At 38.9% G+C, this 25,155-nt stretch overlaps 1 protein-coding gene across 3 annotated transcripts in view; it reads left to right on the plus strand.

Moving 5' to 3' along the window:
- The window catches only part of NSMCE2 (NSE2 (MMS21) homolog, SMC5-SMC6 complex SUMO ligase), a 202,961-nt gene that overhangs the window by 57,969 nt on the left and 119,837 nt on the right, over positions 1-25,155 (plus strand). For all 3 annotated transcript variants that reach the window (XM_081117122.1, XM_081117123.1, XM_081117124.1), the window contains exon 4: positions 10,233-10,386. In XM_081117122.1, coding sequence (XP_080973248.1) covers positions 10,233-10,386 — 154 coding nt within the window. The remainder of the gene's footprint in view (positions 1-10,232; positions 10,387-25,155) is intronic.

Consider the following 25,155-nt stretch of genomic DNA (forward strand, 5'->3'; position numbering starts at 1 on the left):
CAGCCAACTGAGCCACACTGGCCAGGGCACCAACTCACTTTTTATAAAATATTAGGAGAAAGGGAAAGGGAGAAATTAGTTAGAAATGTAAATATGTACATGTCAAACCAAGGAAGAAATAAGAGTGGACCCTGAACACATAGTTGGTATTTTTAACTCCCTTTCTCCACTACCCATTTCATGTTCTCTCTGCTCTCAGCCAAACTCTGAGCTGATGTAGGTTTTTATTTGACTATAACACCTGGGCTTCTATTCCTAAGTTATCTGTATTCTTGATGGTCCTGTCTGTATGGAGTTGTTTCTGACTTTCATTATCTTTTACCAGTAGACACGGCAAAAACAAGGAGGTGTCCCTGGTTCAAGACACACTCTGTAGCAGCAGTCCTGTTTACCCTTGATAATGAAGATTCATTGTCCCAACCAGTTCTGTAACTTCACTTTTTGTCTGACTATTGAGTGTCATATGGAGCTCAAAATTACTAGGTTGCAGTTTAAGCTTTCAAATCAGTGGAGGCATTGTTGAGTTGAGTCCCTTAGTGAAATCATTCTTCTCTTGAGTGCTGAGACTGTTAAACTGGCAGAACTAGAGTTGCAGCCATGGGGAAAATGCAAGTTGGTCATTAGGTATGATGAGGGAGAAGAGAAGATGTGTAGTTAAATCTCCTTTTGTCCCTTGGTTTCTAGGCCCATGTGTTCTCACTGTGAGAGAAACAATGTCATGTATTACTCAGTTACAAGCATCCTATGGGGACATCACTCTAACCTCATGAGGTATTGTTGTCCAGGTAGCCCTGGAACTGAATCTTCAGTAGATGACTTAGCATTCTGAAAGATTCTTTCTGGATTATGGGGTACTTGGTAAGACAGTAAATCCCACTAGCATCAACCCATTGCTGTACTTTCTTCACTGCACAATCTTGAGTGAGATTCCATAATGATAAATAAAGCATTTAGTAATTCTGTGGATGACAGGAAGGGCAATTTCAAATTCAGAATAAGTGTCTTTTCATCTAAGAACTAACAAAAGACCACTAAAGTTTGAGAATATATGCCTGAAATCAAGTATGCTTTCATAAAATTAAGATAGAGTATGAAAGTTCATTCTGAGGTGTTATTTGGAAAGCACATATAAAACAAAATGATGTTGAAAGGGCATTTGAATGAGTTTGAAACTATCTGTCACTGACTCAGTATGACTTTGGGCAAGACGCTTAACTGCTGTGAGCTGCCCATTCCTCACATCTGTAAAATTGGGATAATGGTTCTTGTGTACATCAGGCTTTGAACCACTCAGATGAAAGGTGCTGTGCAAGTGCACAGTGTTTGTTAATAACAACAGTAATCAGCCTCGTCCCACCCTCCCTGCAGCATGACCTGTCTTTAAATTGAACATGCTTAGATTGCCTATGAAAATGTCCTCAATATTTATGTTGTGACATGCTCTCCTAGCATCTGATGCGTTTTCTTCCCAGCACTCATCACGGGTGGTAGTGTATTTTTTGACTATTTGAATAATATTTGTTTCCTCCACCAGATCCCAAACCCCATGAGAACAAGGGCCAGGTTAGTCTGTTTACATTACATCTCCATTGCCTAGCACAGTGCCTGCGGGTGGTAGGCATTTGGTAAATATTTATTAAGTGGATGAATAAATAAATAATGCACATGTCTATAAATTCTGCCAAAACAGAATAAAGAAAAACTAGAGGCACAATCAACACTTTGTCACTCCCCGCCCCCTTCCCGGCCCCCAGTATGGGAATCTTAATGCTGTATTCTGTGTAAATAGGTGATTCTTATTTGTCACAATCTTATAGTAGGGATGGTGCTGTGAGAAACTTATTAATTTTCAACAGCAAAAATGTTTAGTAACAGATGCACATAGATGGCAGATTGCCTCATTCAACTGCCATCTGTTAGACAACGGCCTGTGCTACAGGATTAGTCCATTAGGACTAAACCAGTAACACTCTCACACATGTTTAAGTTTTTTCATTTTCAACATTTTTCTGAAAGGCTTGAAGGAGGAAAGGTGTTTCCATGTCTGGTGGCCACTGCTCACTAATGGTGTATTACAACACCTTGGCAAACTATGAAGTCCATGGGATGTGTAATAATGCTCAACAAGGAAGTATTCTCTCTTAAGTGTTTTTTCAGAAGTCAAACTAAATAATGGCACTGGGAAACTCACTCAGCTATAAAGAATTGGATCCAGAGAGTTCAGTGCAGGTTGTGCAATGGACAACAGAAACTGGCATGAGATGAAGGGTATATATAATTCAGGCTGGTCATCATTAGTGTGTGATTTTTAAAAATTTTTTTTTTTAAAACAGGGCAAAGGCAGTATAGTAAACACCATAGAAAATGAATTGTGTCTCCATATGTACATGCAGTTAGGTACTAGCCACTGAAAGCATAATGATTCTTAGCCCAGGCATGCCTTTCATAAAAACTTTACCAAGACTTTTTGCTATACAAAGGTGGAGACGGTGTTGGCCTATATAAATTTACCCTGTGCCTCACCAGTTGGGTTGGTGGTGTGTCATAAGCCTGGGCCAGCTTCCATAAATGTCTCAGTGCTCAGGATAATGCCTGGTACCCAACTGGAACTCAGTAAATATTTGTTGAATAAATGTTCTAGGACCAACTGAGGCCATTTCTTCTGGATTCCCAGCATGAAAGCTGGTCCCATAGCCTTAGATCAAACTGATTATGGCTTAGAACTTAAAATACTTAGTGTACTGAGCAGAACACAAAGCAAATGGCTTATCAGTATTATGTACCCATAATAAGCTTCTAAAGGCTGCATGATTTCTCAAGTGTAAATTATTAGGTATAAATTATTTTGGGAGCCGAACGTCTAACAGTGGCTCTTTTGGAGAGAGTAAATCATCTGAGTCTCGGTTCAGTTACAAGAATGACTGATTTTATACTAGATTCTCACATGTTTCAAAAGTGTGTGAATGACTCAGCCCATTAATATCTTTAGCTTCTGTGATCTCCCCTCCCAGTGAGATGGTGGCTATAAGGCAATAAGGATAATTGGAAGAGATCTTGACTTTGCCCTATGGCAATAAAATGACACACTTTGAGTAATTGCATATGTATACAATCTTGTTTAAAAAGAAATAAGGTATATTGTAATCATATAAATATTTAAAATTTTAGGTTAAAGCATGTTGAAAATATGTAGTTCCACTATGGGTAGGGACTGAGTTCTGCCTTTTGTTTCTACTATTATCTTTTTTTCCTAAAAACAACCAGTCTTTGTTCATAGGGACGGAGCCACCAGAGGCCTGACTGAGTTCTTAACAGTCAGCTCATCGATTACATTCCCCTTGCTGACATAAGAAAAATATTGCAATCACAGGAGAGTTGGGTTCCAATTAAATGTAGCTAAACATTTACAAGTGATTTGGGCCTGAAAATAAGCAGTTGGAGAATTCATGGAACTTTTGGGGTTTTGTGTGTTTTTTCCAATCACTTCTCCATCTTTCTGAAACAGTTCATTAAACAAAGACCTGGAGCCCTAGCCAGTTTGTCTCAGTGGTTAGAGTGTGGCCCGAGGACTGAAGGGGCCCGGGTTCGATTCCGGCCAAGGGCATGTACCTCCTTCGCAGGCTGTCACCATCCCTGGTTGGGGGGGTGGTGCAGGAGGCAACCAATCAATGTGTCTCTCTAACATCAATGTTTCTCTCTCTTTCTTTCCAACTCTCTCTGAAAGCAATGGAAAGAATATCCTTGGGTAAGTGTTAAATAAATAAATAATAAACAGAGACCTGGATATTTCAGAGTCAGCACTTTGTACATACCTCCTCTCTTGCTGAAGTCCCTTGTGATTGACACTGAGTCCAATGGATACATCTCATTCCTTATTTAGCTTGACTTCTCTGTAGCATTTGACAGATCGTGACATTTGCCCTAGACTTTTGGACACTTTATTTTGTTTGTCTTTTTCACTCTTGTACTTTTTCTTTTTAGACCCTTCTAGCTGCTTTCTAAATGTTGTATTCTTCAGAGTTCTATTTTTTTTAGTTTCTGTGTTTTGTCACCTTGGTAATACCACTTATTTCCACAGTTTCCATAAAAATCCAAACTAATCCCCTCTACATGGATGTTTCCATGCCGTCTGCTGTGCTGCAGACCTGTATATCCAAGCACCCTGGAGATACATAAAATGATAACAACAATAACAGCTACTCATTATTGAATATTCTCTGTACACAGCAGTGCCTCCCTACTCCATTTCATCTCTTCCTCTCAGCAACACTGTGAGGTGAATACTGTTACTATTTTCTCTTTACAAGTGAAGAAACTAAGGATAGATGCATCAGTAACTTTTCTAAGGTCATTCAGTTAGTAGCAGAGTCTTATTTTTAATCTTAAGTCTAGTGCCCAAGTTTTTGATCATAAATACTTTGGAATAAATGTCAAAATGGAATCCTCTACTTTTCCCCTCTCTCTCCCACACCCATCTTTTCCCATTACTCTCTGGCTTGCTTGAAAGGACCACATTTCATCCCTAAAGTAGAAAGAAGTCTGGGACTTGCACTAGACGCCCCCTCCCCCACCCCCGAAATATTGTGGACGGCAAGAGTACTTTTATTTTTATGTCCAAAACATGTTTGCATTAAGCAGAGGTTTCACATTCATGGCCTGTAGGCTGTGAATTGTTTGGACTACATTGTTTTAAAAACCAGAAAATATCTCACAACAATCTGGATTTCTAGCTTTTCTTTACAAACAGGGCTTTCTCTCTCACCAGGCAGCAGTCATCCAGAGCTGTGTGGCAGCATACTCTCACCTGGGATTTGTACCGTCCGATCAACACAGCCCTCACCACTTCCTGTTGTCCTACACTTTTGGGGGGTTTCTCCTTGTTTACCCAGCTCTGGAAGCACTTACAATGCCAGGGAAAGACTGTTGTGCTTTCCCAGTGGGTCACTTTCTTTCTTCTCTAGTTTTTGTCCTAGTATTTGAATGATTTTCTCAACTGAAAACAATTATCTGCTTTCTCTTAGTGTTATGGATTTGTTTCCCCATTGGCGGCTCCTTCTTCACAGTCCAAAAACATGCTAAAGGCTCTGTGCAAAAGTTGGAAGGAAAAGAATACCATTTTCTTAATATTTCTTTGTGCCAGAGTTAAACACAAACATGATTTAATTGAGTCCTCACAGCATTGAAGTGGGTATTCCTGATGAAGAGGTGAGAGAAATCCAAGGTCGAGAAGGACCGTCCTAAGATCCGTGCATGGAGTCAACTGAGATCCGTCTGATCTCGAGGTCCATATTCTTTCTCCACCATGTCAGCTTCACTTTAAGCTACTGTTACCCTCTATGCAAATAAACAGATCTCTTTAGCTCTCTCTTGGCCATGATCGACTTCCTGTATCTCTTCTTCCATTGCCACCAAAATGCACTCATTTGTTCACACAGAACTCCCTTTATCTTTTCCTCATCTCAGTGCAGCATAATTGGGCCTCCCGGTGATTCACTTGTTCATCAGCACCATTTGAGCACCTCCTGTTTCCAGGCAGCGGAGTAGACGCCCTGGAATAAGCCTGGCCTGAGAGCAGCTTCACAGCTTGTAGGCTGAGACAGATCAATCGTTTCAGTGCACTGTACCAAGTGCCTGGTATTTAGATCCAGTGGTCTCTCTTTAGACTTTATCTTACTTGAACTCTCTTGTATCATTTTTCCCCAAGAGCAAGCATCACTGTTAAGGAAATTTTCTCTTTTCCCTTCTTCTGTGGTGTTCCTCACTCTTGGCTTTCTTCTTTGCTTGTTGTAGAGTTCCTTTCACATCTCTCTTATTTTTCTTCCCATGTTCTCATTTTAAATGTCTTTCCAGCCACCTACGAGATTTCTCCACTTAGGTGTTAAACAGACATTCAGGACTGCCCCCTTCTTTCCCAATAAAATGTTATTTAGCTAGTTGCCTTTATTAAATATTGACTATCTTAGGGTCATTATCTTCCTCTCACAAAAGGCCTGGTCTTCCTCTCACAAAAAGACTCAGGCATTCTGCTTCAAAAATCACATTTATAATTTGACCAAGTTGCTAGCGCCTCTGGCGTTAGTTGTCGTGCAGCATTAACTTCATTCTCTGTCTGTAGGCATCTTATATACTTTAACAGTGATTTTTTAGAAGTTCTCATGGTATTATTACTTTACTCCATAAAATCATTTAGTGTCTTTTCTGCTGCCTATCAGATCAGGTTCACTTGCATAGCCTGGCTCCCAGAGCTATTCACCATCTGCTCCCGATCAACTTTCCTCACCTTCTTTCCTGTTCAGCTGCGGTGCTTAGCACAGAGAGGACACTCACTGAATACTGGATGGGTGAGTGGTGCATAAAAACTCAACTTTTTCTCTCCCAAGGGTAGTATGAAATCCCTCTTATGTAAGTATGATGTCTGCTAAGTTTACTTCTCAGTAGTTCCCATCATTTTTAAATTATAATGGTCTAAAAATTAATAATCTGTAAGCTGTTTTAAGAACTCTGTTTTAAAAATTCATTAACCCAGTGTATGTGTTGAATTGTCTTCCCCCGAAATTCTTATGTTAAAGTCCTAATCCCCAGTACCTCAGATAGGGTTTTTTAAAGAGTAATTAAGTTTAAATAACGCCATTGGAATGAGCCCTAATCCCATATGACTGGTATCCTTATACGAAGGGGAGATTTGAACAGAGACATGCACAGAAGGACGACCATGTGACAGCGTAAGAAGACAGCCCTCTTCAGGCCAAAGGGAAAGGCCTCAGAAGGAACCAGCCTGCTGTCACCTTGGTCTCAGACAGTTAGCCTCCAAACCTGTGAGAAAATTATTTCTGTTGTTAAAGCCACCCAGTCGGTGGCTTGCTAACAGCCTTAGCAGACTAATACACCCAGTGCTTTTAATTCACTGAGGTGTTAACATCCTGTGTTTAGGGGTTTTATCCTTAGGAAAGTGATGGACTGGGATCTAATAGATCCTCTCCTTCCATCTCAGAATTCTTGGAGGTATTTTAAATTTGTCCTAGGCAGAGGGCCATCCTTCCTTTTTTCAGACTAGATAACACTTATGATCGGCTACCAGTGAATGGCTTTTTCATTGCCCTTTTGGGATTATGTATCTATTTCTCTTGAAGATACAAACAAAGCAAGAAACCATTAAAAATATAGTTAATCACGTTTATTGCATTGATTTAAACAGATAATGAATTTGATATTTTCCAGGCTCTTGTTTTAATAGCTAGAGTACAGTAAGTTCTCTTTGCAGTGGGTAGCTCTGCCAACTGTAGCGTTAGATTTCCAGAGAAGATATTTGCTGCTGTGAATTTATGTGCTGCACAGCAGATCTCTTGAGGTTCTGGCTGTGGGGCAAAAAGTACTCTGAATCACTAAATTTGGTTTACTCAGGTTTTCCTAATCGTATTTCAGATTAGCTTGTAGTCAGCCTCAAAATGCCTTTCCCTCCATCTCCTCCCCATCTTCTGTCCAACTCCTCAGCAGTGGTTGTAGTGGAAGTAGGAAAATTAAGTATGTTGAGTGAGTTAGAGACTATATTAGAAAAGAACATTTGCATTTACTGACTATGTGCTCAAACCAGATCTCCCCAGATTAAATAATCATTTGACTCATTAAAAGACCTGGAAAAGGTTGATCTGTATGCTTACCTGGAATATTATCATTAACATCTCAGGTGGATGTGAGTCGATTTTATTTTATAAATCCGGAAAAAGAGACTATAATTCCTTTCTAAGAGCTCATAGCTTATTTTCTATACCTACTGTGGACACTTCATGCTATAATCTTGAACTTGTTTCATCTTGTTCTGTCTAGTGTAAGGGTAGACAGCTAATCACCATGTATAACATCTCCTATTCTTAAGACATAAGGCACTATTAAATTGCTTTTCTACCTTCTCTTTTCCAAACTGAGCTTTATTGGTTCTTTAGCCTTACAGGACTTACTTAACATTTTAAATTACGTATAAGACTTGTCATTAAAGCCACTCCATTTTTTTTACAACTCTGTTTGCTGGTGGGTCCAGCACTGGTTGAGTTTCATCAGTGCAATGAGAACACAATCAGTTCCTTCACTTCGTACTATAAATATAAATTTAGGCATTTTGGTTTTATGCTTAATTTTATTTTTTTAGCTAATTAAAATGCATAACAATTAAGCAAAAGAAAATTATATCAATATGGAGAATTTCTTATATCTATCTTATAGTCTTAGCATTGCCTCTAATTGGATGATAGTAGGTAAGTCATTTAACTTTTTTCTATGTCATTTTATTTGTTTATGAAATTGGAGAAGGTAGATGTCAAGACTAGATGATCTCTAAGTTGTCTTCCAGCTCAGAAATTGTGTTTTATACCTACTGATAACTATTAACAGTTGATAAGTTGTGGATTTTAGTGGATAAGTTTATTTGGAGCAAATCAGATTAATTCCTTTGAAATATATTGAGTACATATATATTGAGTACTACCTACTGTGTGCTGGCAACACAGTGATAAATCAGACATCTTTCAAAGAGTTTACATTTTATTAGGGAAAAGAAACATAAAAATAAGTGCAATTGAATATTACTGGGGCTGTGGAAGAAATCTGCCTAGTGCATATCAGGGCACATGGGAGAGTTTGGTGAATTTTGCTTGGTGGTGGGAGCATCAGGAAAAGGCCGGTGATTCAAGGGGTCCCCAGTATGATGGCCTGAAGAAGAGCCACTGCAGAGAAGTGGGCGGGGCAGCAGCCTGATGGGAGCGGGTCAGGTCTGAGGGTGAGGAAGTAGAAGCAGTGGGTACATTGATTTTTTTTTTTTTTTCAAGGAGCTGGACATAGAAAATGATGGGAGTGGGCAGGGATTAAAGACGTTGTTTTAAAATATGGATGTAAAGAGCCAGTTTAAGGTTTGGGTGGAAAGCTCTTACAGAGAGGGACATTTTGTTCTGAAGGAGAGGAAGAAGATGGAATCCAGAATGAACTTAAGAACAAGGTTGGGGATCGATAGAGGGCACACAGATGAATAGATATGTGATAAATCATAGCACAGCATTAATTGTTCATCTAGGAAGTAGATGAATGGTAAAATACAGTTCTTTCAAGTTTTCACATGTTTGAGAAATTTATAAAAATATTGGGAGGAAAAATAAGCACATAGATTGAGAGTTCAGCTTGAACAGAACGGGGGGCACTTATTCCTGTTGCGGCAGCAGGTGGTGAGGTTCAAGGCGAAGGCCTCGACTTCTCCTGTGAAGTCAGAACCCCTCTCAGCTGCTGAGGCCGAGGGTCAGAGAGGAGCGGGGAGGGCGGAGGGCACCGGGCGGACCTGGGCTGGCGCGCTCCTGGTGAAGTGGAAGACGCGGCCTTGGGCTGGTGCCATTTCTCTCCAGTAGTTGGCAGAGATGGCGAGTTAGCAGGCACAATGGAGCACTGTCAGCCACGGGAAAAGAGGAAATATGTGCTGGCTGGCTTGGCTCAGCGGTCAGAGCACTGGCCTGAGCACTGAAGGGTCTCAGGGTTCATCCCAGTCAGGGTCGCGGACCGCCGTTGCGGGCTTGATCTCGCCCCGGCTGGGGCACGTGCGGGAGGCAGCCAGTCTATGTGCCTCTCACATCGCTGTTCTCCCCCTTCCCCTCTCTCTCTCTCCACTCTCAGAAAAACAATGGAAAAATATCCTTGGGGGAGGATTAAAGAAAAAGATGAAATACTGCCGTTTGCAACAACATGGATGGATCTCGAGAGTATGATGCTAAGCAAAATAGGAAAGGGGCAGAGCCATATGATTTCACTCATGGGGGACGCAAAACATAAAGCGGCAAATGAACAAACAAAAATAAACAAAAACTCGGCGGGTGGGGTAGGTTGAAGAGGGTAAAGGGGTCACATATATGGCTATGAAAGGAGACGGAACTTTGGGTGTTGAGGACGAAATGCAATGTGCAGATGATGTATTATCGAGCTGTGCACTCGAAACACACATCATCTTACTAATTAACATCAATGTCGCCCCAATAAATTTTACAAAAGAGGAATAAAGCAGTGGGCAGGTGGGATGAATGATTCCCTCCCTTGTTTCCCAGCAGTCTGTTCTGGTACAAGTCCCAGCCACTTTGGTTCTCTGTTTGGGGGATTCTGTTTCCTACCTCTATATTTTTATTTGAATGAAGTGAGATTAAAGTAATATTACATACTATGTTATTGTTAACATTTAACTAAGATAATTTTATTGTCTTTGTCAGGTAAAAGAAGAACGTCCAGAAAATATACCAGATCTAAAATTATTAGTGGAGAAGAAATTTTTGGCTTTACAGAATAAGAATTCTGATGCAGACTTTCAAAATAATGAAAAATTTGTGCAGTTTAAACAACAGCTGAAAGAACTAAAGAAGCAATGTAAGTCAGTGTGCTTTGCTTTGCTTTGGCTTTTTGAAATTAGGGAACTGACTTGATGAACAGTCCCAGAAAGCTTATTTAATGAAGTTTGCTTATCTGCTTGGCTTGATCTTTCTAAATAGCTTTTTATTGTTGCTGCGATTATGTGTTTTGTCTAACTTTTGGTTCAAATCAGCCTGTCCGTTTCTGAAAGCCAACAGTTTCCACAAAGTGCTAAGGAAATTCCCCACCAGCTACAGAAATTTACACTGTGTTGTCCCCCTGCTGGGGAGGGGAATTGGGTGAAAAAAAATAAAACTGAAAATTATTTTATTAAAATAACAAGGGTGTTTTTCACATTTTAAACTGCTGTGCCAAGCTTTAGGATAACTAGACTTTGATTCTAGGTTTGTTGCTTTCAAGTAGCAGAAACAATGTTTACTGAGACTTTGTTTTCCTTCTCAAATATGGACCAACTACCCTCGACCCTTTTCTCTGTTGTGGTATAAGTGTCAGGTGATTCGAAATGTGTTGCCTTCCTAACCAACTTTATTGTGCTCAGGCTTTTTAATTAATATAATTTTGATTTTAAAATGAGAATGGGGAAAATGATTTATTATATTAAAAAAATGTGTAGACAGTATTTACCAGAAATAGCACATCTTTTCTACACAGTGAAGTATACATATCCTTGTTTTCTTTTTTCCATGTAATTCACATACCAGTTTTATGTAATTTAATTGTTTGCACCTTAACATCGATTGTCTTGTTTCTTTTCGGCTTGTATTTTTTATTTTATCGCTTCAAGAGTTGAATAGTGAAGCAAGTCACTTTTAAACCGTGCTTCACATCTCCTTCATTTGCATGCACATGAGCAAGGGGAATGTTGCGATATGACATACACAGTTATTTATGACTGTTTGTACTGAGTATAGGGATTCATATTTTGAAGTAGGCTTTCTTTTAAAATGAGCATTTTCTTTAAATTGATGCTGAGATATCAAAAAATAACTGAGGAAGCTGCTTTACTTTTGTCTATTTTACAAATTAAGTTTCACAATTTGGAATGTTTTGCAATCATGGTTAGACTTTTGCTTTTACTGTAGATTTAGACAGTAAGCATTTCCCCCACATTTTAAGTCTATTTTCTGTTCTTCATTGAACATCACAGCTACCAAAATCTTTCTAATATAATTTGCACTGTTGCCCCAAATGGGTAGTAATCCCCAAACAGGTAATAATTTGCTAGTGGCTTTCTGATCTTAAGGATGCTAGTGAATTTCAGTTTGAGCGTTGTTCAAAATAGCCAAATGTGTTTTATTTTACTAGTTGGAGCCCAAATCACAGATTATGGCAGATTTAGTATCTGATCATAATTCCGGATTTTTTAGATATTTTATAATACAGATTGAAGGATAAATATCCAAAAATATACATTTCTTTCTTTTTCGGTATTTACAAAGTTATTATCCCATAAGAGAAAACTAAAGATTTTTAGAGTCATTTACTCTCATAGGGAAACGCTTTCTAGTTAATATTTAATTCAACAAAATGATAAATGTTGGAAATTGTAGTTATTGTTTAATCCTCTCTAAAATTGGGGGGTAGGGGGCAAGATTCCCCAGGCCAGCAGTACACATCATTTGTATAGACAGTTAAACCTTATGACAAAGTCAATTTATATTGAAAGAAATGCTTCCTTATATAAGGTTTCCCTATATATGGTAACACTGAAAATAAGACAACTTTCCCTTTTATTTCTCCTAAGTATTCTTTTAAAAAGTTTTAAAATCTCATATAACTCTCTCTTTAAGATGTGTATCCCTTAGTTGCAAAATACAATTGACAGTGCATTATTATTGGCACTGCCAATTAAACATGCACCAGTTCTAGTGGATTTTCTTTTTTTAGATTTCATGCTGCTATGAGGATGCTGATTAGCATCAGGCTCCCACAATTTTTGTGGAACCAAGTCAAAGGGACTCTGATTTATAAAGGAGTCGGTGAAATCTGTTTGTTTTGAGGTGTGTTCTCATGGAGGCAAGGAATTACAATAATTTCTTAAGATTTGAAAATACAAGCCAAGGAGAGTTCCTTGCATCAAGTTGCCTGTTTTGGCAAAGTAAAGACTGAAGTGTTTTCGTGGGTGGCACATTTCTGAAGGGTTCTTTCATGAAGATAACTACCATGTCTTCACCAACTTCATTATGGAAGAACATAAATTGCATGGGATTAAATTTTATCAAATCAGGATCTAATCAAAGAAATGCCAGGAAGCTTTTAGGGGGGGAGAAGTCAAGATGGAGACTGAAATCAGGTGGTCTGTCTGTTGGGTGGACCTGGGGAAGTGCTGGCAGGAATGAGTCAACCAGCTATAGTCAGCAGTTAGTTGTCAAACTGTCTGCTCCCAAGATCCCTTTATGTTCTTAAAATTACTGAGGGCCCCATACAGCTTTGGTTTATATGGGTTATAGCTATTGACACTTATCATATTAGAAATCAAAACTGAGGAATTTAAAAAACAGTAATCCATTTTTAAAATTGATAATTAACCCATTACATGTTAACATAAGTGGCATTACGAGCATCTGAAATATAGTAATATATTTTCTAAACATAAATGAATTACTGAGAAGAGTGACATTGTTTTACTTTTTTGCAAATCTCAGTTTCTGGCTTAATAGGAGGCAGGTGGATCCTCATATTTGCTTCTATATTTAACCTCCTATAATGCATAATATGAAGAAAATCGGGCCTCACATACAGGGAGTTGGACTTGTTGACAGGATTCTGCAGACCACCAGAAATTCTCACTTTGAAAACCAGAGTTAGGCCAGGGCTCAGTAAACTATGGCCTGTGAGCCAAATCTAGCCTGCCTCCTGTTTTTCTATGGCTTGCAAGCTAAGAATGGCTTTGATAACTTTTAATTGGTGGGGGGAAAATGAAAAGAAGAGCTATTTGTTGTGATATGTGAAAAGGATATAAAATTCAGATTTTAGTGTCCTTAAGTGAAGTTTTATTGGAATACAGACACCTTTATTTACGTATCATCTTTTGGCACCTTACACTGCAATGGCAGAGCTGAGTGATACGTCAGAGACCATCTGACCCACAAAGCTTCCCCTTTCAGAAGAAAGTTACTTATCGCTGGTCTAAACCATAATTAGAAACAAGGGCAGTTTTTTGTTGTGGGTGTTTTGTGTGTGTTTTTTTTTAACTTAAGATTTTTCCATACATGCCATACATTTGTCTCAGGTACATTCAGAATACTTTGAGTGCCTACTGTATATGAATTATTGCAGTTGATATTCTGCGACAAATCAAAGGCAGAGTTCCGTACTTGGAGAAGACAATATATAAACACGTGAAATAATGTGAGAATCATTAATAACCAATTATCAAATCAAAAGCAAAGAAAGGATGTCAGAAACAAGTGTAATACAATGTGGGACCTAAATGAAGAGAGTCAGGGTAGGAAATCAGGTTTTATCTGGGTGGCTCATATTGCCGGTCAGTTGATAGGGGCTGCCTGGAGCTGTATGTTCAAGAAGATTCTGAGGGTGGGTTCAGGCCCAGCAGGAAAGAATGTGGGAAGGATTACAGTGGGAAGAAGGCAGTATAGATACCTAGTATTTACTATCCCTAGAATACAAACAGAGTAGATATACTATACTCATTTGAAGGTATGATTACTCTAAAGGTAATATCCTTCAGTAGCACACAGCATTTTTTTAGTAGTTACTTATGTCTTATGGATATTACCAAGCATTAGATTCAGCTTCTTTGGACAAGTCATTTTACCCCTGGGTACCAAGTGCCCTGTATATTAGAGATATTATGTCTGCCCTAATTACTTCTCAGTGTTATTATCAAGATCTAATGAGATAGTGGATCTTTGCAACCTCTAAAGGCTTACTTTAGATTTAAGTTATTACTAAGAAAGAGCTAGAACAACATAGTGGAAAGAATATGAGCTTAGCAGCGAGAAGACCTTGGTTTGAGTCATTTATTATATAGCCTGGTCTTCCTGTCGATGTCACCCATTTTTCTTAGTTCTGATTCTTTGAGTCATACAGATCAAGATTGACTGAAGATAATTTATATACTTCTAGACAAGATGACTATGGTGGTGGTGGTGGTGGTAATAACTGAGTTAGGGAACAATTTCACAGAAAAGAATTCCATTTTCCTAAATGACAGTCATGTTCTTACTAACCCAAGTTGTGAAATAAACAGACATAACCAGACTGTTTTGGATGAAATTATTTTAATTTATCTAAACAGTATGTTCAGTCAATGTTCTCTCTTCCTTGCCTTTTTTACTTAGACTGTCTCCATTATCGCAACTTAAGATTTCCTGCAATTTTAACATCAGGAGAACTTAATTAGAATGTGTTGACACCTCTGTATAGGCACTTTCTCAAGTCATCAAGCAATCTTTCTGGCGTCCTTTATTTATTTTTCTATTATATGATTAGCAGGCATCAGAAGTTTTTTTTGTTTGTTTTTTAAATATATCTTTATTGATTTCAGAGAGAGAAAAGGAGAGGGAGAGAGAGATAGAAACATCAGTGATGAGAGAGGCATTGATCGGCCACCTCCTGCACACCCCCGACTGGGGATCAAGCCCGCAACCCAGGCATGTGCCCTGACCGGGAATTGAACTCCGATCGCCTGGATCCTAGGTCGATGCTCAGCCGCTGAGCCAAGCCCGGCTGGGCGGCATCAGAAGTTTTAGTGCATGTCAGCAAGGCAGAAGTCGAGGGCATTAGACAAGAATTGTTACTTAGAAACCTTCAAAATATAAGGGCTTTGCATTGTGGTCAAAATAGTATTGACTGTGAATCAGAGATCTTTAGTATTGAAATAACCTTATATAAAACATAATTTTGTTGGTACTTTTAAATGTTAAGATTAAAGGAAAGCATATCTTTTTTAATGTAAATTTGCTAATTTGAAGATGTTCACAGATTTAACAGTATACATGTTTAGGTCATATGTGAGAAATGCAGAAAATAAGATATGGAGATATTTGAATCCATGAGTGAAACTTAGAAATCTGTTTCAGTGACAATAACATTTGTAGTTGATTTTATATATATATATGAGTTTACACTATAATCTTACAATTATATGGATTCACAGATTAACCGAGTACCTTCCTCTTTCAGCATGCTGTCTAGATCTCAAAACTGATCAAATACGGCGTGGCCATTCACTTCCCTCAAGGATCCCATTAAATAGGGAGTTCCTTGGGAACATTTGAAATACCTTCACTTTGCTGTTCCTAGTGGGTTGCTTTCCCTTTCCTTCAGCATGTATTCAAAACCACAGTGTACTTCCTCAGTGTCAGGGGCTTTTATGTTTTCCTTACTGCTGTATTCCATGAACTTCAGCGTGAGGTCTAGACACACAGTATCTGTAGCCCAGGTCTTTGGTGGTCACAAGAATTTTCAGAAGACCTTCAGAAACTTGAGATCTTATGCCCTGTCTAAAGGAGACACCGTCACCTGTGCCAGTCTGTTGTTGCTATGCGTGAGGGTGGACCTGGTGTGGCCAGATCTTCAGGTTCTTTTTGAAACCCCAGAAATCTAGCTGATTGATTAGTAGATTTTTAAAACACTGTACAAACAAAACAATCAGTTTGTGACCCTTGATTTAACCTTCTCATAATTCAGTACTTTGTTGTGCACTTAACGAGGGACATTAGCATTAATTTGGCCAATTAACAGTAGATTACCATTTCTTCAGAGAGAGGAATGGTTTTGCTTTCAAGATACTTCAAAGTAAGGCCATAGTGTGCATTTTACGTCATTTGGGAATGTAGAGTGGAAGCCTAGTGGGTTCTGTGGAAAAGCAGATGGAGGTTTTGTGGTGAGGAGACAGGTATGGGAGCCGCTCACCCAGATGCTGATGGACAGTGGGGCAGATTATAGAGAAGATTTGCACCTTTGCAGATTGGGAAGGTGCGCGTGAGTTTTGAAACCTGGAAGAAAAGAGATGAGGGAAGATGTTTGGCTCTGCCTAGAGATACGTTGAGTGCATTTAAACTGGGCAGGTGTTGACCACCCTGATTGCATCCTGATACATCTTCGCACCTCTGAATACCTTTGTCCTAAGATACTGTTGTCAATCCAAACACTGTATTGCTGGCTGGCAGTTAACCAACACCCAAGACCCTTTAAGGCAGGAATAAGTTCTTCTTCATCTCTTTGTTCCTTTTGTTCCTCACATAATCAGAGCTCAGGTAATGTTTACAGAACAGAATTATTAACTAGAAAAAAAGGGTCAGAACCTGGTTAAGGCAGCCTGATCCTAAAGCTGCTTTTCCCTTCAGTAATGTATCATCAGTACAGAAGAGGAAGAAAACTAGCATTTATTATAGGGTTGGGATCTAAAATCAGCAACAAAAGTCAACAACTTATTTTGTCTTTGAAAATCCTTTAAATTGCTTGAAAAAGTGCACACACATGATTTTGTGTATATAAGCCTTTACAGTGATATATTGGTGCAGGTGTATAGTGTATATAGCAACATACACTTTTTAATAACATAGTAGCATCATGCTCAGGAATTGACTATGGCTCACTTTAAATGTGACTGCTTAGAACATTTAACCAAATTTATGAAAAATTAAGCTCTCTGACTCTCCTGTATCCAGCTTTATCATCTCTGTGATCCTCAGTTGGTCTTCATTTGATTCCTTGATATTGATGAAGCCATCACCATTTACTTGCTGGAGGACCGTTCATTATTGGGAAGTGCTAAAAATCATAAATTTCACAATAGAGATTGACCTTTTCAGGCTGGATTGCATCCCTGGCCTGAGGACTTGTGCTCATTGAGTGAAATTCTGTCGTATGCAAATTTCTTATTCTTTGTGTATTTGCTTCTGTCCCCCTTCCTCTTCCCTGAGTTAGTATCTGTCTGACTCTTTTCTGTGTCTCTTTCTTCCCTTCTGCTTTCTTTGTGTTTCTTACCCCATACAGTTTCTCTTTCCTCAATGTCTTTATTTACATCAGTTAAGTTAAGTGGTACTATTTCCTTAATGATGAAGCTGCTTCAAAGAAGTTCAGTGGTATTTCCAAGGTTTTGAAGCTAGGAAGCAGTGGAACAGAAGGCAGGAAGCCAGAGACAGAGGGGCATCTGGGAGAGTTGTGACTACCCTCCTCCTTCTGTCTTATGAAGTCTTTAGTTTCCAGAAATGTTTACATTTTAAAGCAGATTGGGGCACCAAATAAATAATTGAATAAGTGAAGAAAAAAGATTAATGCAAATTAGATTGACTCCGTCATGTTGGAATTTTAGTCAAGTCCTTAAGCTATCAGACAGTTCTTCCATGGGGAGCAGCTAGCTTTTCTGCATGCCCTTTATAATGAGCAATGAGGATATCCATCTCCTTAGCCTTTGCCTTAGGTTTGCCCTAGTCCTTTTGGAAAGCAGTAATAATGAAAGTAATAGCCAGGCTTTGTATGGTGCCTAGTCCATATGGTACTTAATGACAGCTTGGTGAATTAATAAGTAACTACAGGCAGTGTTTGTTTGAGTGTACATCATACTTAAGAAAATACCCATGCACAGGGTTTAGAACTTGAATTCTTTATGTATGTTATCGTTGATTTCTCACAACCCTACAAGATAACTATACCCATTTTATAGACTAGAAAATATGCAAAGAGAAGTAATATAACTTCCCTAAGACTCAAAGCTCACATTGTTTCCCCTGTATAGTACCCCAACTCTTGAAAACACCTCCATGTGGTCTTCTTTTCTCTCAATTCAAGTATTTCTTTCATCTCTTGAAAAATTGGTTTGTCATAGGACTTCTTGAGTAGAGAACAGTTTGTTTGGGTCTCCCATAGTCTGCACTGATGTACTCTGATGAAGGTGAGAGAATCTCTTGCTTGGTCCCTTCCTTCAGAAGTCAGGGAGTAGGAATCATATCAGACATTATGTAGTAGTTTATTACTGTGTGCTTCATCTTGCCTTCAAAATAGCCCCTAGAAAAAACATGTAGTTGTCTTGTTTTATAGATAAAGGTAAGTGGTTTGCTCAAGGTCACAAAATAATTTGAGAGTGACTTAAAACTGGGTCCTTCTTTTCCAAATCCCATGGTTTTGGCAAGGTAGTACCTAAGAATGACACTTCCGGTGTGAATAGTTGCTGTGTTATGCCCGAGACGAGTAGGCTATTTATTGCACTACAAGCTTATAACAAATTTCATGAAATTTATTTCAAGCATAACAAAAATCCTATACACATACATCATCTCTCTTAATCTTCGTGACATCCACATGCAGGAGAGGAATGCATGAAAAATACAGGTTCTGTTTTTAGCAGACTGAATCTTGGAGGTGACATATTTACCCTGTGTCTCATAGTCAGGAGATCACAAGGATAACAGATCCGTTCCCGAGGAAAGAGGAAGCTTTAGAATGAGAGATGGCTATAATTAAAGTTATTAGGACAGAAAGGTTCAGTTATCAAGGAAGAAATGAGTCAGCAGCAAGTTTAAACACAAACTGTGATCTATGGATGTTTCATGGTGGCTTATTTTGAGAGAGTGTGATGCCATCTGTGCTAAAAAGCAACCTGAACCTAGAATAGGAAGACCGAATCACAAGTGTCCTGGGGACTATGTATATCATACGTGAGAAAATAAGTATCTTGTCAAGTTGTTAATTTCTGAGCTTGAAAGGATTTAAGTTTCATAATTGTTAGATGCATATAATGGATGCCCCTTTATAATTGATACCTCCCCCCATTTCCAGCCCCTGGCAACCAGTGTTTTGGTTTTTTCTCCATAGCTGTAACTTTTCCAGAATGTTGCATACATATAATCATACAGTATGTAGACTTTTAAGTGGCTTCTTTCACTGAACAGAACACATTTGAGATTTATCCATAGTGTTGCTAATATCATCGGCTTGTTGCATTGTGTTGCTGAATAGTATCTCATCCTATGGAAGTGCCTTTATATTTACCTAGTCAGCAGTTGAGGACATTTCAGTTGTTTCCAGCTTGGGACCATGATGAATAAAGCTGTTATAAACAGTCATATGCAGGTTTTTATGTGAATATAAGTTTTAATTTCTCTTGCATAAATATCCAGGCATAGGATTGCTGGCTTGCATGGTAAGTATGTGTTTAACTTATAAGAAACTGACCAACTGTTTTCCAAAGTGTATTCCCATCAGCAGTGTATGAGAGGGGTAGATGCTGTGCACACCAGCATTTGGGTATTTTGGTTTTGTTTTTCATTTTAGCCATTCTAATAAGTATGCAGTGGCATCTCATTGTGGATTTAATTTAAGTTTTCCTGATAACCAGTGATGTTGAACATGAAGTTCCTTTTTTATATTTAAAATTTTCATATAATGTCATGTTTTCCTATTTGTGTATCTCCTGCATTTATTATTTAATTCATTCAAGAAACATTTAGATGATCTGCAGCATTGGTTCTCAAAGTGTCGTTCCCATGCCAGCAGCAGCAGCATAACCTGGAAACTTGTTGAAAATGGCAGATTTTCATGTGGCACCCCAGACCTACTGATTCTGAAACTGTGGGGGGTCAAACTAAATTTTAACAAGCCGTCCAGCTGATTGTCCTGCATCAGAGTTTGAGAACTATAGGTTTACAGTTGTGGCACTCACCCATCACCGGATATCAATCAGTATCAATCATGAACCTTAAACAAAATCAGAGTTCCGTCCTCACCTCCAGAGATTCAGATTTAGTTGGTGTCTGGTGGGGCTCTGGGCATTTTTTAAGTTCCTCGGGTCATGCTTATATACAGTCAAGGTTGAAAATAATCTACTAAAGGTCGTTTAGCTCGGCATTCTAGAGGATACAAATCTGACTTCTAATTCCAGATCTCATACAGTTGATTATCTCAAAGGAAACATTCATTCATACATAGCATAGTTATAGGCACTCATAAGTTACTCAGTAATTACCTAAAGAATTAAGCTGTACTTGGTATCCTGCATTTCAATACAGGGTGGGGCAAAAGTAGGTTTACAGTTGTTTGTATGGAAAATAATACAATAATTAATAATACACGAATAAACTGTCTTTTGTGTACTTACAACTGTAAACCTACTTTTGCCCCACTCTGTATAAATTAACACTATTCTTCTATGTCTGATTACCTCTCTTTTATACTTCATGTTGTACTTAGCATTCATTCATTCATTCAACAAGGTGTATTATAGAGTATGCTGGGAATACAGGTGTGAACAAAATAGACAAGTCCCTGTGCTCATGGAGTTTATGTTTTGACCTTTGGCACCCAGTTAGCATCTGCTTATTTTGCCTCACTTGGGTGGAAATACGGTACATTTCTAATAACTCTAAAACAAGTGTCTGTTCATGTGTATAATTGATAGCCTTAACGATTATCATATTTGTATGTTTGTTATACTCAAGTACTGTCCTTCAGAGTTATTCGCCTTGTGTTTGTTAAAATTTATATTAGTTGTGAAATCTTATTTTCTTGACAGCTTTGTAAACTCATTTATTTAATCTCCTTAGACATGCTGATAACAGTGTTAAGGATGGAGACTGTCCAGGCCATGGAAAGATCCTGGAATTTGGAATCAGGAAATATAAGTTCAGATTCTGGCTCAACCACATAATAGTTTGTGTTTTTTGCTTGTTTGTTTATTAAATCAGTGGAATTTTACTTTTCTGTAAAGTATTTGTAAAATTAATAATAATAATTAATAACTAATCCACAGAGTTGTGTGAGGATTAAATCAGCTAATTAGAAATGAAAAGTGAAAGTGTTTTATAAACTGTAGTATGCTTCCCAAATATTAGTTACCTAATCTTTTCTGCTTCTTAAAGGCATTTCCTTTGATCATTTTTACATCAAGGAATATATATGCTACAAGTTATTAGCAGTTGGCATAAATTCTTTACTGCGAGGAAACCAGCCCAGAGTGTTTTAGTTATTTCGTTAAAGTGTTACAAGGTTTCAGTGAAGGACAGAATACTGCCACTGTCAGGTGGGTAAGAAATGTTCTGTCGCGGGCAAGGGTGTGAACTAATGTTGATAAGGTAACAGCTCATTTTTCAGTTCAGTATTGGTTTTGGCAACCTTTTTGTGATAGGGAAGCGGAGAGTAGAGTGTCAAGAACAATACTATTCACATAGTGAACCGTTCTGTGTCTGGTGAAATGTATTTATCATGAGCAAATATAATATCAGATGTAATGGAGCTGCAGCTGTCACTGTGTGCTCTATGGGCCTTCAGTATGTTAGGAATTCTCTTATAAGTGTACACTGGGTTTAATTGGAAAGAATCGGCTCTGCTGTTTTAGCCCAGTTATTTAAGTTAGCGTTTTTTCCTAATTGGCTGATGACTTATTTAAAATAATATTTTTGTAATGAACAGGCACCTCCTATATGCAGAGCACTGTGCTAGGCACAAGGAACATAGACAAGTAGTTAATGTCTTGGGAGTGAGAGAAAGAGAAAACTGGTCACTCGAGATTGATTGCAAGCTCTTAGAACTTGATGTGCAAAATTTGGGGAAGAAATGAGAGTATGGGTGGTGAAAGGTATTGAGTAGCATTTTCTAAGATTAATGGTCAGTTTATTAACAAATAATAAAATAATGAAGTTTTCAGAGTCGGATAAATTAATCAGTTTTCTTTACTATGGGATATCTTTGTCTTCATTATATATATGCATGTGGTTGGAATGTCAGTTCTGTAAGAGCAGGTACTTGTCTGCCTTGATACCCTCTGCAGTGCCTTGAACAGCAGCTGGCATGGAACCAGTCTTCATATGTATTTGGGGAATGAATGAAAGACCACAACAGAGGATTAAAACCTAGCTCATGGAACTTTGTTTCCCCCGTGGCAGATTCTTTGACACACCTCCGCCCTGGGAATGAGAGGATGGGGTAAGGCATTTTGTCCCTTCTCAGCCAGGTCGCTTGGGCAGACGTGGGCATCAGCTGTGCTCTGAGTAGCAGTGTGGTTGCCACTTGGCTGGAGGTGTTCCCGGACTTTAGTAACCATCCTTGCCCAGTTTGACCATTGAGTGCTTACTGATGGAAAGTACTTCCTTCTGCTTTCCCTAGGGGGACTCTATTCTTTGATTTCATTTCAGTTGTATAAAGCAAGGAATTTACAAGTCAGACTCCAGAACTTTTAATTCCTGGCCCCAGCCATCAGCCTTAACAACCTCCATCTCCTGTTATGTGGTAGCTTTGATCCCCACCCAAGCTATTAAGTTGACAATGCTTCTCTACATTTGATACGGTTTTAGAGTCAAGAAAATATAGTAGTAGCTTATTTAGGTATATTTTCCTTCTGCATCAGAGCTTTATTTTACATTTGTCAAAAGCAAAAACACTATTCCTAAAAGAGATGAGTAAGAGTTTTCAGCCAGTTAACAAGGTGTGCTATCTAGTCCCCATTCCTAAAAGCCTCTACCAGTCCCTTCCAGGTTTCTTTCTGCTACTGCTGCTCTGTTTGCGATTTTACCCTCAGCCTCCTGCCTGCTTCCTGCTCCAGACTGGCCTCCCACCAGTTTCTGCCAGAGCAATTGAGCATCCTGAAGTGCAGGTCTGGTTCATGCTTGTCCCTCACGTGGCCTTTCGGAGGCTCTCCAGCCCTCCTGGAGTAAAGCCATTCCAGCACTGCACTTCTTTTTCACTTCCTCTCCACTCTCCTCTCTAGCCCTTTCATCCAGACACTTGCAGGTCCCTGAAAGTATTGTGTTGCTTTTCACTTTCGGACTTCCACTTGCTGACCTTTTCATGGAATATTCTGCTTACCCCTCCCCCTCTTCACTTGGTTAGACAAGTTCATCCTTCTGCCTTAGCACGGATATCACTGGCTTTGGGGAGTCTTCCCCAAGGTAGAGCAAGTGCACATCGATAATGTGGGGCCTTTAAAGAAGTCTACATTTGGAGAGGCACATCTAATAGCATGTGAGATGCTTCGGCAGCAAAGGAGGAATTTGAGGCAACATTTATGGTAGCTTTGAAATAAGCTAATTATTTTCTTTAAATAGTGTGCAAAGTGGAAACCAATACTGACATATCCAATTTATAATCTGATTTTGAACATGTATTAATACTGTCCTTTAAAATAAAATATTCTGTGTCTAATGCTTTTGGTGACAGTATATGCCAGCACAGACATACTATCTCAAATATTATTAACTTTCTCATCTTGACTCACTCATTTGACTCAACTACAGGTTCCCCTATGGCCCCACCTCTAAAAATAGAAAGTATATTATTATGTTTTCAGAATTCCAAGCTTTGAGGAGTGGTGAGCTATTCTTTGTTTTTGCTGTGATGTCCATTGTCCTGCAGCTGAATTCTGATAATTGCATAGCCTGGAGACTGGAGGTCATTATTGAGAAAGGAGATGAAGTGGCCCTGAAACAGTAGAGGGTTGGAAGAAGCATGTTAGAATTATAGATTATAAATACCAACCTTATAGTTAGTAAAATGCCCAACTGTACCTGAGGATCAAGCTTAAGCTTTGATAATACAATGATTTAAGATATCTGTAATCAATTGTATATTACAGATACAGAATGTGTGCCATGACTCTAGAAACTTGTAAAAATTATTTATCAAAAAAATTAAATGTTTAGAAATTGCTTTATCACATAATGTTAAATTTTAAAGCTGTGCCAGTATTGCCTATGTATCTGATCACCGTTATTGAGTAAGGAAATATTGTAAGCATGAACAGAAGTAGAAAAAGACACAGGACATGAGGACCAGTGAGTGATCCAGTTAGGTTGTAAGTACATGGCAGATAAGATTACAAGGGGAAGTTGGGACTGATTTGTGGATTTATATGTTGCCTTGAATAGGACGGGTTAATTAGTAAGTTATGGGAGCATTAGGTTTTTCATTAGGTGAGCCATCTGATTAGATTTGAACTCTAAGAAGATAAACCTGGTTGTGGGATATATGGTAAATTGGGATGGAAAGAGGTCTTGTTATTATAGTGGTTTGATCAGGTACTGGTGATACCCTGAATTCCGATGGGGGGACTGGAAGAGAGAATGCATGCAAGCAGTGTCGTGGAGGCTGAGTCTGTGGGACTCGGCAGCCATTTAAAACAGTGGGAGAATAAGGAGTTGAAGGTGGCTCTGAGGCTTCTGGCCGAGTAAAGGGGAAAGTGGTACCATTAGAAGTAGTAAGGTGCCTCGTGGAGGAGCTGCTCTGTGGGTGGGGAGGGTGACTTTTATGGCAGGTGTATTGGATTTAAGGGCCTGGGTTTTGGCCTAGATCTTCAATAAATGGTTGGAGATGAGGAAAGTTTTGGTGTGAGGCCGTGGCTAAAGGGAGGGAGAGGCTCTTCACATGCCCCCATGTGGTTGCTGGAGCTGTGGTTGGAGATGACCTTGCAAGGGGAAGAGTGGGGGAGACTTCAGGAGAGGAAGAAGAGGAGGAGCACAAGGACAGCTCGGGAGCCAGGAGGACCAAGGGGCCTCTGGGCCAACAACATGAAAGGGAGTGTCTGTTCTAGTGTTTTCTCCTTATAGTAAATCAAAGACGGTACTTAACTGTTTAAGTGGCATTTTCAATACGTTGTGAATCCCATTATCTAGTTTCTCTCATTGCCTTTCGTGTGAAAACAGTGATGCTTGACTTATATTGTCTAATTTGAATGTTACCATGTGGTGAATTTTTATAGAATTCTTTGAGAGAAGTTTTTCTACTACTTCAGTTATTTTCAGTGATGGAAATTATGAGAATTTATAATCGCTTTTATTATTTTATTTCTTTTAATGGCTGGAATGTGTG

This window comes from Miniopterus schreibersii (assembly GCF_964146895.1).
Source record: "Miniopterus schreibersii genome assembly, chromosome: 17".
NCBI classification, from domain to species: Eukaryota; Metazoa; Chordata; class Mammalia; order Chiroptera; family Miniopteridae; genus Miniopterus; species Miniopterus schreibersii.